The sequence below is a fragment of the Aphidius gifuensis genome, unplaced genomic scaffold, assembly GCF_014905175.1.
Source record: "Aphidius gifuensis isolate YNYX2018 unplaced genomic scaffold, ASM1490517v1 Contig1, whole genome shotgun sequence".
Classification (NCBI taxonomy): Eukaryota; Metazoa; Arthropoda; class Insecta; order Hymenoptera; family Braconidae; genus Aphidius; species Aphidius gifuensis.
The window spans coordinates 144597-161976 of record NW_025220573.1 but is presented as its reverse complement, the minus strand read 5'-3'; the positions used below and the strand labels follow the sequence as shown (position 1 = coordinate 161976).

At 20.3% G+C, this 17380-nt stretch overlaps 1 protein-coding gene across 1 annotated transcript; it reads right to left on the bottom strand.

Annotated features, from left to right (window-relative positions):
* Positions 1-273: 273 nt before the first annotated feature.
* On the bottom strand, positions 274-15623 carry LOC122859990 (chromosome-associated kinesin KIF4-like; the record flags this gene model as incomplete). The annotated part of the gene is made up of 5 exons (XM_044163629.1): positions 15551-15623; positions 15077-15181; positions 9894-10172; positions 9246-9656; positions 274-359 (listed from the first exon to the last, which is right to left on the bottom strand). Coding segments are annotated over exons 1-5 (954 nt in total), but the record flags the coding sequence as incomplete, so codon positions are not given.
* Between the last annotated feature and the right edge of the window lie 1757 nt (positions 15624-17380).

Genomic DNA, 17380 nt, shown 5'->3' with positions numbered 1-17380 from the left:
AACTAAAATTTTTGTATTTTCAATACTTTGTTTCTCTGTATGATAAATAGAATCATTATAAATAACATCAAATTTTTCAACATCATCTTGTTCAGAAATTTGTAATAATGATCTTTCAAAAAAATTGACACTTTTAAAAGTCAAATATTTTGGCATAAATGCAATTTTATTACCAAATTCATCAAAATTTGATATATTGAAATTTTGATAACAAGAAAATATTTGTTGTACATTAAATTTTTTTAATGCAAAATACGGAAAAATTAAAAATTTTTTTAAAGCACTTGACATTATAATTGAATTATAAATATTTCTATAATTGTCATTATTTATTTTACGATCTTTGAAAATATCAGATAAATTGTTTAAAGCAGTATTAATATTAAATTTTTTTTTGGTATTCACATCAATTTTTGATGTTTTTTTTTTATTCAAAAAAGTTGATTCTTCGTATTCATAAATTGTTTCATTTCTATCAATTGTCCAATCTATATCATTGAATAGTTGAATTTTTGCAGTCAATTGTTCGTTATTGAGGAGTAATTCTTCAGGATCCAAACACAATGTAAATAAATTTGGTATAAATAAATTTTGTTGTTCACAATATTCTTGAAAATTTTTTTGTCCACTAATAATTTCATTTTTGATTTCTGAAGAAATAATATTTGAAGATAAAATAAAATCTTGATGAAAAAAATTGAAATTATTTAAAAAATTAGATAGTTCTTCATTATCTTTTGTAATTGTTAACCATGAAAATAAATTATATAATTTGACTTTGTTAGTATTACTTTTTGATTTATCAACAATAAATAATAAAACAAATGCATATTTATCAACTTTCAAATTATTAGCATACAATATAGATTGATTGTAAATTTTTTGAAATCGATTAATAGTTGTAAAATTATAAACGTTATAATTTTCTTGATTGGTTGGATCAAATGTTAAATAATCATTGCTCATGATTAAAATGTATGATGATGTTGATGTTAACACACAGAGACGACACAACACAATAAATAACAAAAACTGAAAAAAGAAAACGTATACTAACCAATATATACTAAATTGAAAAAAAATTATCTTATCAATGACCATCAATTGTCAAGAGATAAAAATTATTAAAAAAATAAATAGCGATAAAAATAAAAGAGATAAAATTAATAATAATAATAATAATAATAATAATAATAATAATAATAATAATAATAATAATAATTATACAGATACATAATATAATATTGAAATAATTTATTGAAATTTGTTATCTCTAAATATTGACGTTTATAAATTCCAATAAATCATTAAACCATATTTTTGTAACGGGTAATCGGATTAAAGATATAAATAAATGATAACGAAATTCCAATTTTAAATCGTCATTTAGTAAGTAATTTTTAATATACTCTTTATTAAATAAACTTTTTTCATAATTTTTTAAAACAATATGATTTTTGAAAGTAGGAAATTTGTTAATCAAAAGATTATAAAAATTTAACATGTGATTCGAAAGAGATTTTTTTTGAGAATCACAAAGAAAAAATTTCATTTTTTCTAAACCCTTTGTATTTTGATTTGAAAAATTTACAAAAAAATCATAAAGAGGTTCAATAAATGGTTCTTTTTGTATTACCAATTCTCCTAATGACTTTAAAGTTGGTGAAAAATCATAATTATTTATGGAAATATTATCAAATCGTGATAAACCACATAAATCGACAAAATTTATTTTAATATTGGTTAATAAATTTTTATTTTTTTGTAAGTAAATAAATAAAAATAGCATTAAATATCCACCAGCAGAAAAACCGACAATTGTTAAAGAATCTAAATTCGATTCTTTGTTTAATAAATTTAAAGCCGAAAAACAATCTTTGATAGAATAAGATATATTTTTTTCTGGTGCCAATGAATAATCAAGTAAAATTAAATCTGTAAAATCAGTCATAAAAAATATTACTTTTGACATGTCATAAAATTTTGAAAATCATGTCCACCTGAAATCATAGCACCACCATGTATAAATAATATTATTTTTTCTTTTGTATATTCAAAAATTTTTTAGTCAATTTTATGGAACTATTAACAGCAAAATCACTTTCGACATATGTTTTTCAAAATTTTCAATTGTTGGCCAACTAATACATTTTTATCGGACATTGCTTTGAAAAGTATATCTATTTTTTTGATAAATCATTGGTTTCAAAAAATTTTCTTCTAAGCGATAGTTTTAACATCATTAATGTATTGATAATTTAACAATTTTCTTAAAAGAAAAAGGGGACATTAGAAAAGAAATGATTATAAATGAAAAAAAATATATATATAACAAAATTAACAACATCTCATAAATCTTAAGATCACTCAATAATGTCAAACGAATATTACAATGAAAATATTTTTAAAGAAAAAATAAACAATAAAATGATTGAAAATTTTTCACATTTTCTTATTGATTGTAGTATATTTCAAAAACGTTTGTTTAATTACAATTTAACAGAGTTAATTAAATATTTAAAAGAAGAAAATTTACAAAATAATTGCACTTTATTAAATATTTATTCTAATAAACTTCCAGAAGAAGTAGATAAAATATTTGATATACACAATGTAGATTGTTTTGAAAATTTTGATAGTATTGAATTCAAAAAAAAGAATTATTTTCCAAGTATTTTAATTTTGATAACAACAAAAAATCAAAATATAAAAATAAATGGTATTGATGAAAAATTATATTTACCGTACGATATTTTAAGAATGGCTCATAAAATTTCGACAGGTGAAAAAATAGCATGTTTGATAGCAGCATGGAGAAAAGTACATTTTAATATAGAAATAAAAGTAAATGAAATAACAACAAAAAACTTTGATTTAAATGACAAAAGAAATAATAAAAATTATGAGTATAATACAAATGATTTTAACAATAAAAATGTATTTTTAATAAATGAAATTTCAAATGAAGAACAATTAACAAACAAAGAAAATATTCAAAAATCAATAATATTTAATGATCCAAAAATTATTGGTACAGAGGAAATTAACATGGCTTAGGTTTTTTGACAATTAAAATTACCATTTAAGATAAAATGATTAATAATATTTTCAAAATTTTTGTAGCCTTTATTATTTTTGTAATTGCACAAATACTTATTGGTGCTAGTATAAACACTATTTTTGATGTTATACCTAAAATTGATAGATTATTTCCATTGAGTGCAGAAATTGAAAAAAAATAAAAATTTATTAAAAAAATTAAATTGATAAATATTTTCAAAATGATAATTATATTTATATATAAACATTTGACAATTTTAAAACGAATATTATTTTTTTTATTAATATTATTTTTTTTATTAATATTATTTTTTTTATTAATATTTATTTATTATCATTATCATTATTATTATTATTATTATTATTATTATTATTATTATTGTTGATATTATTATTATTATTATTATTATTATTATTATTATTGTTATTATTATTTTATTATATTATCGTATACATTGAATGTTCTTTGATATTTTGCTGACTATTTTCTTACGTATTTTGATTACTTTTTGGTTTTTATTTTAATAATTTTCAAAATTTATCCTTGCGATTTTTTGGTTTTTAAAGATGGTGCTGATTGTAAATATTCATCCATGGCATATTCAAAAAAATCAACAATCAATCGACCAATACTGACACGATTATGATATTCTGAAGAACTGAAATATTTTTCAGGAAATCTTGGAGTATTTTGAAAATAATGATCTAATTTGGTAAAGTACGATGTTTTACATTGTCCATTTTTATTAAATTGTTCTTTATTATGATGAGTATGTTGTGTTTCAGTAGTTATTTCAATTTTTGGAGTAGTTGCTGTTACAGTAGATTTTTGAATATCTACAAATTTACCATCCCATTGTAATAAATTGACAGTAGCTGTTGTTGATAACATTTGTTTATAAAAAAATGGAATAAATATTCTTTGTAAAGCAGCAATATCATAACCTGTTGGGATTAACTTATCAGAAGAATATGCACCATGCATAATAGACCCAAGTGAGTTTGTGTGTCCCAAACCAAGAACATGTCCAAGTTCGTGAATTGTAACAGTAAACAAATTATATCCATATGTAGTAGTTTGTAAAGAACTCTTTATAATTGGAAATTTATTTACAAAGTAATTATTTTTCTTTTGTAAAATATATCTTTGTGAGCGAATATCATAAAAAGGTATATAAGATGAATGAATATTTGGTATTAACGCTGTGGGATGTTCATTGTTAAAATGTAGATAATTGTAATGAGCATGTGCGATAATAGATGGATAAGCAAATCCTTCGGTCCAAGAGTTATGTTCTTCAATATGCTGTTTACCAGAATATTTAATGAGAATTGTATCAACGGGTAATGGTTGACTCTCATAATAATCTTTATATTGAAATAAAACTCGGTTTCTTAGTGCCTTACTCCATAAATTGAATGCATCTTGAATTTGATTGATAATAATCAAAATTTTTTCATCAACATGTATTATATCTGTCATTACATGATATTCATTTGCTGATGTTATTCCAATAAAAGTAAAATTAAATAATGCTTCTCTCACACTTTCAATGTCCAAAGTCCAATACACCCGTAAAACTTTTTCATTATTTGCATAACAATTTACCTCTTTTTGTACCCAATGAGTATGTAACAATTTGAATGAAAATTGTTCGTTGTTAAAGTAAAATTGAAAAAATTGAGAATCAAGATCGTTGTCTTCGTTATTATTTTCTTCTGTTGTATCGTAATATACAGTTTTATTAGATTTACTTGATGGTGATATAACTTTGGATATTTTTCTTGAATCCACAAATTTCCATTTATCAGCATTTTCCTTAACTTTTTCATACGAAAATGTATAACTTTGAATTATACATAATGATGAAAAGATAAAAAATAAAAAATAAATATTACCGTTGGATTTCGACATTTTCTTCACTTGTTTTAATTTTACGCTTTAATTTTTTGGCAATTTTAAATTTTAAATAAAAATTATATTTATTTAAAAAAAAATTAAGTTCGAAATTTAAAAGCGGAATTTTGAGATTTTTTTTTATAATTTTAAAAATTAATAAATAATCTGAACAATAATTTATACTTTATTGTTGTTAAAAAGATTTAATAAAATTTTTTTAATATTTGAATTATTACTATCAGTACACCTGTATAGGTATAAGACAAACTTGATAATGGGTGTAACAGTAAAATACTGAGAGTATTTATACTAGATACTAACTATAGAAATATACCTATGTTTGTGAATGAATAAACTAACCCCTCTACCAAAAAAATTTTAGAAAAACATAGTATAGTTATGTTTTTCCAGAAATATTATGAATTGACAGGTCGTAAATTATAAAAAGAAATTAGCATATCAAAAGAAAAATCCGCAATTAAATATAAATAACAATGAGTAATAGCATATCATCAAAAAAAATTGTATAAAATAGAATTGATTTTTCTTTACACAAAAAAAAACAATTAAAATATGTCTCTGCTAACAAACCAAAAAAATTTAAATAATATAGATCAAATTTGAATAAAATTACAAAAGAGAAAACTATGATAAAAGAAGAATAAAAATAAAAGAAATAAAAATCAGGAGTTCATAAAAATAGTGACTAATTAAAAAATAATAATAAAATGACAGATCGTTAAAATTTACGGAAGTGAATGACAAATAAGCTATAAAAAATAATATATTCAAAAAGTTAACATAACCTATAATTATAAAATAATAAAAAACAATACTCATCACAATACTGATTAAAGCTATAAAAAAAACAATAAAAAAAACAATAAAAGAAACAATAAAAGAAACAATAAAATAAAAAACAACACTAATGAATAAGTAATACCACCTTGTTGATTAAACGTTTCCACGGAAATTACTCATGATGTAAGAAAAAATATGTAAATATAGATCATAAAAAAAAACCAGTTATAAACACGATAATAAGTATGACTAATAAGATAATAAGTGATAATAAGTGATATTCTTTAAATAATGCAAAATGATATAAAGATAAAAGATGAATAAAGAGAATAATAAATCAACAGAGCCAAATAGTTGGAGTCAAAATGTTGTTAATTGTGGTTGATAGTATATATCTACGAGAAAATTATAAATTCAATAAAAAATCACCGAAATTAATTTTTTTAACAAAGAATTTATTCATTTTGGAACAACTAAATCAATTTATTTTAGATGAAAAATTGAGGTTTTGGAAACATTCGTCATTTGAAATATCAGAAAATTTATCACATAAAATTAAAATTTTTCTCGAAGAAAATTTTGAAAAATGGGAATCTACAAAAACTAATGAATCAATAAAAGTTTATTATGAATATTTCAATTCCTTTTTTTTAGAAGATTCAGATCAGTTTATAATTAAAAATTTTTTAAAACAAAAAAATATTGAAAACAAATTAATAATCAAAGAATATGATATACCAAGAAATTTAATAAGTGATACATTGTCATCATTAGATAAAAAGGTAAACGAATTAATAGACAATGACCACAATAAAGAGGATAACAATAAATAAAAAAAGATCTATTACTGTTTTTTTAAAAGTTTCGGATATATTACATGATCAAGAATATGAAAAGATAAAATTAGAAATTAATGAATTTAATGAAGAAAAAATTATAAAAATATGTTTAAATGAAAATAATGATTGTGAAATTTATGAAACTCCAGATAAATTAAATAAAAACAATTATTGGGTTTTAATTGCTAAAAATGATCATGATAACTTTATAAAAAAATATACTGAAGACTTGAGTGAAAAAAATATTTTTTTCCTAATGCCTAGATGTCAAATTATAAAATTTAGATGTGATGCAATTTTAAAAAAAAATGAAAAAATAAAAATTGATATAACAAAAAATACAAATATATTAAATAAAAAAATATGTGAAAAATATGGTCTGTTAAAAAATTATTATGATTATTCATTGTGTGCAACAAAAAAAGATGAAAATATTTTTAATTTAATAAAAAAGGGAAATTATAATGAATATATTTTTATTGAAGATAATTACATAAATATATGTGAAATAAATGTGAATGAATGGAAGTTTTTTCATTTTATTAAAAGATATGAGTCACAAGTTATTAGTAATTGTGAAATAGATCTGGTTTTTTCAATCTATAATGTTTTTGAAGAAATAAAATTTGTTTTTCAAGAGGTGAGTAAAAAAAAAAATTATACAAAAAAAGATTTGATGAGAGTTTTAAAAAATTATTTTCAACAAGAATTAGAAAATGATGATGTTAAAAAAATTTATTCATATATGTATGACGATTATGAAAATTTATTAAAAACAAAAAAAAAAGAAATTTATTTGTTTTTAAAGGGAAATAACTTGTTGGGTATAAATGTTTATTTTAATGTTTATATAAATTCAGAAAATAAAAAAAGTGAAAAATGTTTTATAACAAAGTGGCATGAGGAGCAATTATTAATTACTTATTTGAGATTTATGAAAACAAAAACAAAAATAATAAATATAAAAACAGTGAGTGATGATTGGGTATATACAAAAAGTGGTACAATTGAAGATGCATTTACAAAAAAAAAGTATGTTTTAAGTGGAAATTGTAAGGAATTGTTAAATATTCTTTGTAAAGAAGATGTCATTCTAAAACATCGAATTTCAAAAATGTATGATAACTCTTTATCAACAACGGTAGAATTAAGAGATAAAAAAAATATCGTTCAAAAACAACAATTTTTTCCAGAAAAAATTCCAGAAGATGAAAATATATTTAAATTACCAAATGAATGTTTGAATTGCAAAAATAAGTATGAGGAATATGAAAATTGCACAATAAGTAGTAGCAGCACAAGTTCAACAACAAGCAACACTAATAATAATAATAATAATAATAATAATAATAATAATAATAATAATAATAATAATAATACTAACAATAATGTTGATGATAATCAAGATTTTTTATTTACTTTAGACCGACAAACTTTACAAAAAATAAAAAATGAAAAACAACGATTTATAGAAAATGAAAAAAAGAAATTATGTAAAGATGCTTTATTTTTAAATTTAAAAAATATAGAGTTTATTTTAAAAGAAAATTCGATTGATATAACTCTTGGCAATAACTCAATGAAAGAAATAAAAATTTTTTATGATTTAGTAAAAAAAAAAATTAATGAATCAAAGGATAAAAAAATGTGTTATGAAATATGGTTTTTATTAAAATCATTAGACGCCAGATTAGAAAATTATTCATGAAAAGTATAATTAAATAAAAACATATACCTATTGAATTTAAAAAATGTATGATTCAATATAAAATGTATAATTAAATATAAATGATTAATTAAATATAAAATGTATAATTAAATATAATGTGTATAATTAAATAAAATGTGTATAATTAAATATAATGTGTATAATTAAATAAAATGTGTATAATTAAATATAAGTAATTAATTAAATATAAAATGTATAATTAAATATAAGTGATTAATTAAATTTAATGTGTATGATTTAAATATAATGTGTGTAATTTAAATATAATGTGTATAATTAAATATAATGTGTATAATTAAATATAATGTGTATAATTAAATATAATGTGTATAATTAAATATAATGTGTATAATTAAATAAAATGTGTATGTATATAATCAAAAAAAACAACAATAATGAAAATTATTATGGATTGATAATTAACTGTTTTTTTTTTAAATTATATTCATATTCATATCGTTAATTTTAATTACCTACTTAAAGACTTAATGTTAATTACTCATTCCGTACAACTATTCATGAATATGCTTTTCTACAGATAATGACTTAATAACATTAGATAAAATTAACACCTCGCGATTATATTTTTTTATTTCTGATTTGTAATAATCAATTGTTCGTTCATGTGAAAATTTAATATCCTCAAACAATTGCAAATTTTTATTATTTGTTAAAGATAACATATTGTAATTACATAATAAATCATTAAACTTTTCAATAGCTATTGACAACATATACGAAACATCGTTAATATTATCTTTATTTAAATGTTCTGGAAAACTTTGTTTAAATGAAAATAATAATTCGTCAGAAATTTTTACATTATAATTTTCCTCAGAAATTTTTGAAAATTGTTCTTCTATAGTTTCATTAAAGATGATTGGGCATTTAAAATTTAATTTTTTAATTGTTAAACCAAAGTCCAAGGACGACTTTGTTTCAGTGACATTTGATAAAGCGGGAGAACAACATATTATTATTAAAACTTGAGATAATTTATTTGTTAAAGAATCTTTCAATAAATGTGTCAACTTTGATTCACGATATGGAATAAAATCATTTTTTTTCTTTCTAGATAAAGTGTGGATAACTTTAGATAAACATGATAATGATTTATTTATCGTATTTCCTTCGGCAAGTGTGTGACCTGTTGCTTCAGTTTTATTTTGCTTTTCCGAACCAGCTAAATCAATAATGGAAAAACAATTTGGGTAGATAATATTTTTACTTTTCCGTTTAAATTTTAATACACAGTGTGATCTTGAGCTAGATGCATTCATTAAAGTACTTGCAATATGTTTATTATTTTTAGATTTTTTAATAAATTCTATAAATTGTTCAAAGGAAAAAATTTCGTGTTCAATCAAACCAATTACTTGAGTGCCATTTTTTGTTTCAGATATATTTAAATTTGTATTTATATTTGGAGATGATAAATCAAAAATTTTTTCCATATATATTTCAAAATATGACAATAAAATTGAGTCAGAGAATAATAAAATTTTTTTAACAACATTATACATTATACCAAATTCATCATCACAAGAAATATTTTCAATGTTACCTTCTATAGTGTATGTTTTTCCCGATGACGTTTGCCCATATGTTAATATTGTTGAATCATATCCTAATAAAAAATTTGAAATTCTAGGAACTATAGCTTCGAGAAAAAAATTTTTATTATCTATATCTGAATAAAAAATTTTATCAAATTCATAGGTATATTTGTTATTTATAGATAAAGTATTTAAAAATTCTTTTGATGGGTAAATAATTTGATTTTCATTTTTTTCAATTTCTTTTTTATTTAAAGGTCGTATTTTTATAAAAACATTCAAAGAATCTGTAGATATATAATCAGAATCATTGTTATTATTTACACTTTCTTCCATAATTCTTATATTACACTAATCTTGGATATATAAAAAAAAATAAAATAACTTATCAAATAATAAAAATAAACGACAATTATGAAATAAAAATTTAATAATAAACATAAACGACAAATTATGAAATAAAAATTTAACAAATAAAATAATTAAAATAATTAAAAAAAATTATAATCCAGAAATAGAATAAATAATAAATACATTTTTATTTCTTTTTTTCTATTTAGTTTATATTTTTATTAAATTCAGATTCAAATTTTATATTAAATGCATTAACACAAGTATTGGGCATAAGACCAATACCACGATTAATAAAAGGTCCATTTACTTTAAATTTTTTAATATCAAAATCAGATTGAACTTTAGAAATACTATTTTCACTAAAAATAGAATACATCGTATTATTATTTGATTTAAAAAGAGATTGTTGATTTAAAGAGATTGAATTAGCAGTTTTTTTTCGTTTTTTATTTAATTCTCTGTTATCATTTAATAATTGCCAATTTACAAGTCCGTATAAAAATATCATTGATGCTTTAAACTCAATTTCCGGTGTTATATTATTATATGAAATAATAGTTTCGTTAGTATAATAAAATAAATAATAATTAATGAAATTTTTTAAAAATAATTCACGGATCAATATATCATTTTTACAACTAATAAAATAAATTTCAAATTTATTCTCTTGGTTAAAAGATTAGAATCTCAAAAATGTTTAAAATATATTTCACATTAAAATTCGAATAATCTCAAAAATAATTTTGTGATAAAATAATGCATATATAATAATTTTAATAATTTATGTACTAGTTAAGATGCAGATGATCAATAATTGGGTTTTTATTTTCAAATCTCGATGCTAATAATCTAAGTAAATGGTTTAAACAACGAACTCGACGCTCAATATTCGGAAATAATATATTAATTTGTGAATTAGAATTATCCGGAAAAAAATTTGGTAAATTATCACGAAAAAATTTTTCATTTTGCCAAATTTTAAAAATTGATATATTTTTTTCTTTATTAAAATTAAAATAAGATAAACTTGTTGTTGAAAAAAAATTTTCAGAATAATAATCTTTTCTAATTAAATCAATACTATTTGTTATTTTTAAATTTTCAATCTCCATAAATTTTTTAGAATTAATATAAATATTATCTTCATCTAAAAAAAATAAACTTTTTTTAATATGAAAAATTTCTGACAATTTTTTATAACAATTTTTTTCTTTATTTTTTTTTTCAAAATTGAATGTTATTTTTTTATTTAAATAATTAAAACGATGATAATAGAAATTTTTCAAAATAGAATCAATTGGAATTATATTATTAATAAAACCGTGTAAAAAAAAAACATCATTATATAATATTTTTGATGTTTGAAATGTATATTTATGGGCATTGATATTTTCCAAATCACAAGTATTTTTTTTTTCTGCCTTTTGTGATGATGATGTTGACGATGGTAACTCAAAAGATTCTGATGAAAACATTTTCCAATTTTTTATGGGTAATATATTTTTTATACTTTGAGTAAGATGAATATAAACAAACCAATTATTTCAATGGTTGATAATGATTTTTTTCTGAAATTAAATATAGAAACAAGTTTTTTAGATACACAAATAATTCAAAAAGAAATTTTAATGCGTAATGGAGAAACGGAAACACTACAAAAAATATGTGAAGTTTTAAAAAAAAAGGATGAAATAATTCAAGAATTAATAAACAAAATAAGAATAAATAATTATTTAAATAACAATATAAAATCCACAATATAAAATCCACAATATAAAATCCACAATATAAAATCCACAATATAAAAATAAAACATAATTATTCAGATTTAAAATCTAATAAATCAAACAAAAAAGAATATTTTTTTTTTAATTCTTCACCTTTAATAATTTTCTTTGGTATTAAAGATGCTTCGGTAGTAGTTATGTGTTCTAATGAAGAAATGGTAGTATACTGATCGGAATTCCAAATTTTTTTATAATTTTGATAAATAAATTTCAAAGCAGCAAAATCAATTTCCGATAATTCTGGAAGAACATTTGGGTTTTCAATATAATTCCTATACATGACCGATTTATGTGTGGCATTATCATTCACATGACCAAGACCAAAAGAATGTGCAAGATTATGATAAAATCTATAAAATAAATTAGTTGTTAAAACGCCATTGTAAGAAGTAGGTGATTGAGAAATAACCCAAGTTAAATTTGCATTTGTAACTAATAAATTTGAAATTGATTGTTTATATTTAGTTTTGGAAAATTTAATTATAAATGTATTATTTGTAATATCTTTTTTATCAAATAAACGTGTTAAAGATATATTTTTTAAATAATTCAATTCGGGTAAATTTGAAAAATTATATATAATATCAAAAAATACATTTCTAAATACATAATCAATAAAACTTGCTAAATTGTAAGCATAAGAATCAGTGCTTGAGCGAAAGTGATTTTGATGTTGATCAATATAACAAGTTTTTTTTATTGAAATTAAATTTTCAGAATCATAAATAACTAATAACTGTTTAGGTAAATTTTCAATATCAATATAATAATCAAAATAATCCATATAATTTTCCATTTTCTGTAGTAATTCAATTCTATTGAGTTTATAATTATAAATATTTTCTTTATAGGTAAAATTAAAAGATTTTGCATTGTCTGGATCTTGACATTGTGTTTTTTGTATAAAACAAAAACTGGAAATAGAAATAAAAAATAACACTGTTTTATAATAAAAATGTCTGCCAGTGCTACTAGTGAAGGTGCTACTGTGGTACTCGATCATCTTAATGACTTTGAAAATGAGATCGAATTCCGTCACAGAATCAGTATACAAACAGCTCAAAAAATTTTAAAAAATATTTTTTTTGGAAAAAAAAATATAATTGTTGAAAATTATAGAGTTACTCATCATGGTCGCACAAAAAGAAGAATTGGAAGTAAAAGATTTTTTGAAAACTTTAATCCAAGAAATTTAAGTGAATATATGACATTGATGGGTATAAATTACATGGAATCGAATGACATTTCTTTAGATAATATTGAAATTATGAGTGACATTAAATCAAATTGTTGTCATCATTCAATTTTCTTTTATGATGAAGAAATATCTTTAGATTCTAATAATAGATATCCGAGAAATTTTATAATACGAAAAAATATTGAATTACAATTAGATGAAAAAACAATGTCTTTTGAGAATGTAAAAAAATCAGAAGAAGATATTAGTGACTCAAATTTAGGCGTAACTATGGTTCAAAAAATTTACTTTTTTGATGATAATGATTGTCGTATAGCTTTATGTTCTATAATTAATGAATTTTCAGAAATAAATTATGAAATAAACTTAGAAAAAGAATTTGAGAATGACTCGTTGATATGTAACAATGATAATACCGAAAATGAATATAATGTTGAAGATAATTATAGTAATTTAAATTGTGATAACATTTTAATAAAAAACATGAAATTATTGTCGAAATCTTTTTTAGAAATTGAAAAATATATGGAGTATATAGAAAAACCAAATATTGATATAATGTTAGATATAAATGAAGAACTGACAACTATATATATAGAAACTGGAATATACAACAACCTAAATAAAAAGGAAAATTTTGTAGAATTTGTAGAAAAAAGAAAAAATAGAAATTTATTTTTATTTAAAAAAAATGGACTACAAACAATTGGTGTATACTTAGGAAATGATATATTACAAACAAAAGATGGAAAAAAATATAAAATTAAAAAAAATAATAATATTGAATTATTAAATACAAATTTTTTATATCAATTAGAAATTTGTTCGGATATATTATATTTGACAGAAATTATTGCTGTGAGAAATAATTATATTAAATTTATTAATCCGTTATATGAATCATTTAGTGGTAGTAAAAATTATTATAAAAAACATGATGAACAAATTGGTAATAGTGCATTTATATTATTACCAGAATACACAAAAAATATAATTGAAAAAATAAATGATATATCTAAATATTTATGTGTGGAAGAAAAAATAAAAACTGATGATAATTTTATTAAAATTGATATTTATCAATCAAATAAAATGCTAGAGGCAATAAAAAAAAATAATATTAATAATGAAAATTTAAAAGTATCAACTTTCATAAAAAAGGATGAAGATATAAAATATAAAGTAGAAAAAATCTGGCAAGACTTTGATAACATGATAAAAAACGAAAAAGAAATAGATAATAAATATGATATGGAGAATGATGGTTTATTAATGGTTAGTAAAATAAAATTAAGAAAAGGTGAAAAAAGTTGTAATTTAATTTATAATTTTCAAAAAAATTATAAATATGTAAAAATTAAACCATATCAAACAATAGAATTAAAATATTATAAATTAAATGAAAATATAGCATATCTTAAAACAAATGATAATATTTATTTTATAAAAATAAATAATTTATGGAAAAGATTTGATGATATAACAGTATGTATAAATTTAAAAAACAACATATTAATTAATGAACAAATTTATGAATTTTTTGTAATCAATGAAATGACTTTTGTTTTTAATTGTGAACGTAATGATAAATTACTTCCTGATACAACAAAAAAAATAAATAATATTTTATTTTCTTGTGAAAGCGAGATAAATGAATCAAAAAAAATGCTTGATGATGTAATTGAAAAAGCTTAAATTTTTAAAATTATTTTTTTTATTAGTATATTCATTGTTATATATTTCGTAAATTAAATTTTGAATATATTATTATATATTTATTATTGTGTATTGAATAAAAATTTATTTATATATGTATTAGTTTGTTTTATATTTGAATGGTCCAATTTCTCACGAATATCTTCAATATTAACACCCTCTCTAAAAGCTAACCCAGCAATACGTCTTCTCAAGGCATGCATTCCTAAACCTTTTGGTTTTGGTTTTCCATCATTAACTTCTTTATAAAGAAATGCAAACAAACGACAAAAAGTTTTTCTTTTTGTGTACTGATCAAATGGCAATTGCGAAGTAATTATTTCATTATTTAAAATTAATGATAAAATATTTAAAAATTCTTTACCATCAGATGTTGATTCGTCAATTTTAATTCTACCAGTTGTTTCTACTTTAGGAATTTTAATAACCACAAAACAATTTGTATGTAATTTTTTTAAATTTTTTTCATCAAGCAAAGCAATATCAGCCAAACGTTTACCGGTATAATACATCATTAAAAAAGAATATGCAAATAAATTTGAATTTTGAAAATTAAAATTTTTAAAATGTGATTGGTCTTTAATTATTTCAAGACATTTTATTTTAAAACCAATAAATGATTTTTCAGACATTGCAAAACGACAACTCAAAGGATCAGAATCTTGAGGATTTTTAGCAGTCATTATGTTTATAATTGAACGTTTTAATGCTCGAAGCTCAATTTTTGTAACGGGAAATTTATCTAACAAAACACTACGATACCAATTTAACAAAGAAAAGATATATGAAACGCTATAATTTTTGTCAACTAAATCATTTATATGTGATAATAATGAATTTTTATCAAATTCCTCACAATTGTTAAATTGGTTCCATAACTTTTCAAAACAATTTATATTTTTCATATGTCTTTCTGTTTTAGCATCGGAATATGATAATGATAATAATGGTGAAGTGATAGTAGTATTGGTAATGATATTAGTGGACATTTTAATAGTGTAAAACTTATAGAACAAATTTTGTGTCAAAAAATAACTTTAAGATGAGTAGAAAATTTAAATTTTTTCAAATTGCAAAATATATACTTATAAAATTTATATTAATCGAAATACCTGCGAGTTTATACGGTTTATTATATGAATTAAAAAATGAAAATCTGGTCATAAGTTTTGCTAAATATTTTGGAATGAAGATAAATTTATGTTTACTATATATTTTACTAATAACTAATAAAAATATTTTTCAAATTATATTTAATGTAATTAATAAAATAGATATAAATTTTGTTTTTTTACACAAATTATTTGGTATAAATTTTTTCATTTCAGCAGTTGGTCATATTATTTGTCACTGTTTAAATTATAATTTATCAATCAAAAAAATGAAAAATATGATGAATATGATAAATTCATATTCAATAACTGGTATAATTTTAAATATTTTATTGATATTTACAATTTTAATAGCAATATTTACAAATAAATTTTTAAAAAATCATAATAGAATATATTTGAAATTACATAAATATATTTTTTATTGTTTAATATTAGTATTGATAACTCATCATAATAATTATGGTTGGACAATAATATATTTATCAATTGAAATTTCAGATTATATATTAACATTACAATCAAAACAAAAAGTTTCTATAAAAAAATATGAAATATATCCAAACAGTTTCAATAATTGTTCAAAATCAAAAAATACGGTCTACGAAGTAACTTTTGTGTTAAAAAAAAAAATAAATTATAAATGTGGAAATTACATAGACATAAAATGTGATAAAATTGCATTTAACGAATGGCATAGTTTTACAATCACAAACATTGTTGATTTAAAATTCGAAATTACACTAATGATAAAAATAACTGGTTATTGGACTAAAGAATTCCTAAATATAATAACGAATAATGAACAAAACATTGAAATACGTGGTCCGTATGACAGTATAACATCAAAAAAAATAAATATTGAAGAAAAAATTTTTCGAGAAAATTTCAGATCAACAAATCTATTTTTTATTAGTACGGGTACGCAAATAACATCACACTTGACACTTATTGAAAAAATAATAGATCGAAAAATAATGAATAAATATTTGAATATAAAAAAAATAAAAATAATATGGGTATTAAAAAATGTTTATGATTTACAATTTTGTATAAAAAAATTTAGCGATTTTGAAACAAAAACAAGTCTAAACAATCAAGCAGGATTTATTGAATTTGATATTTATATTACAAAAAAACCATCAGCACATGAAGCGTATTTAGCAAATAAATGTGTAAATGATATTATATCCCACAAATCTATAATAAATAATAAATATTTAAAATATAATTATATAAACACCATAAAATATAATTATATAAATGATACAAGAGGTGATTCATTTACTGGTTTAAAAATGTCAACATCGATAATTGGTGAAAAACCA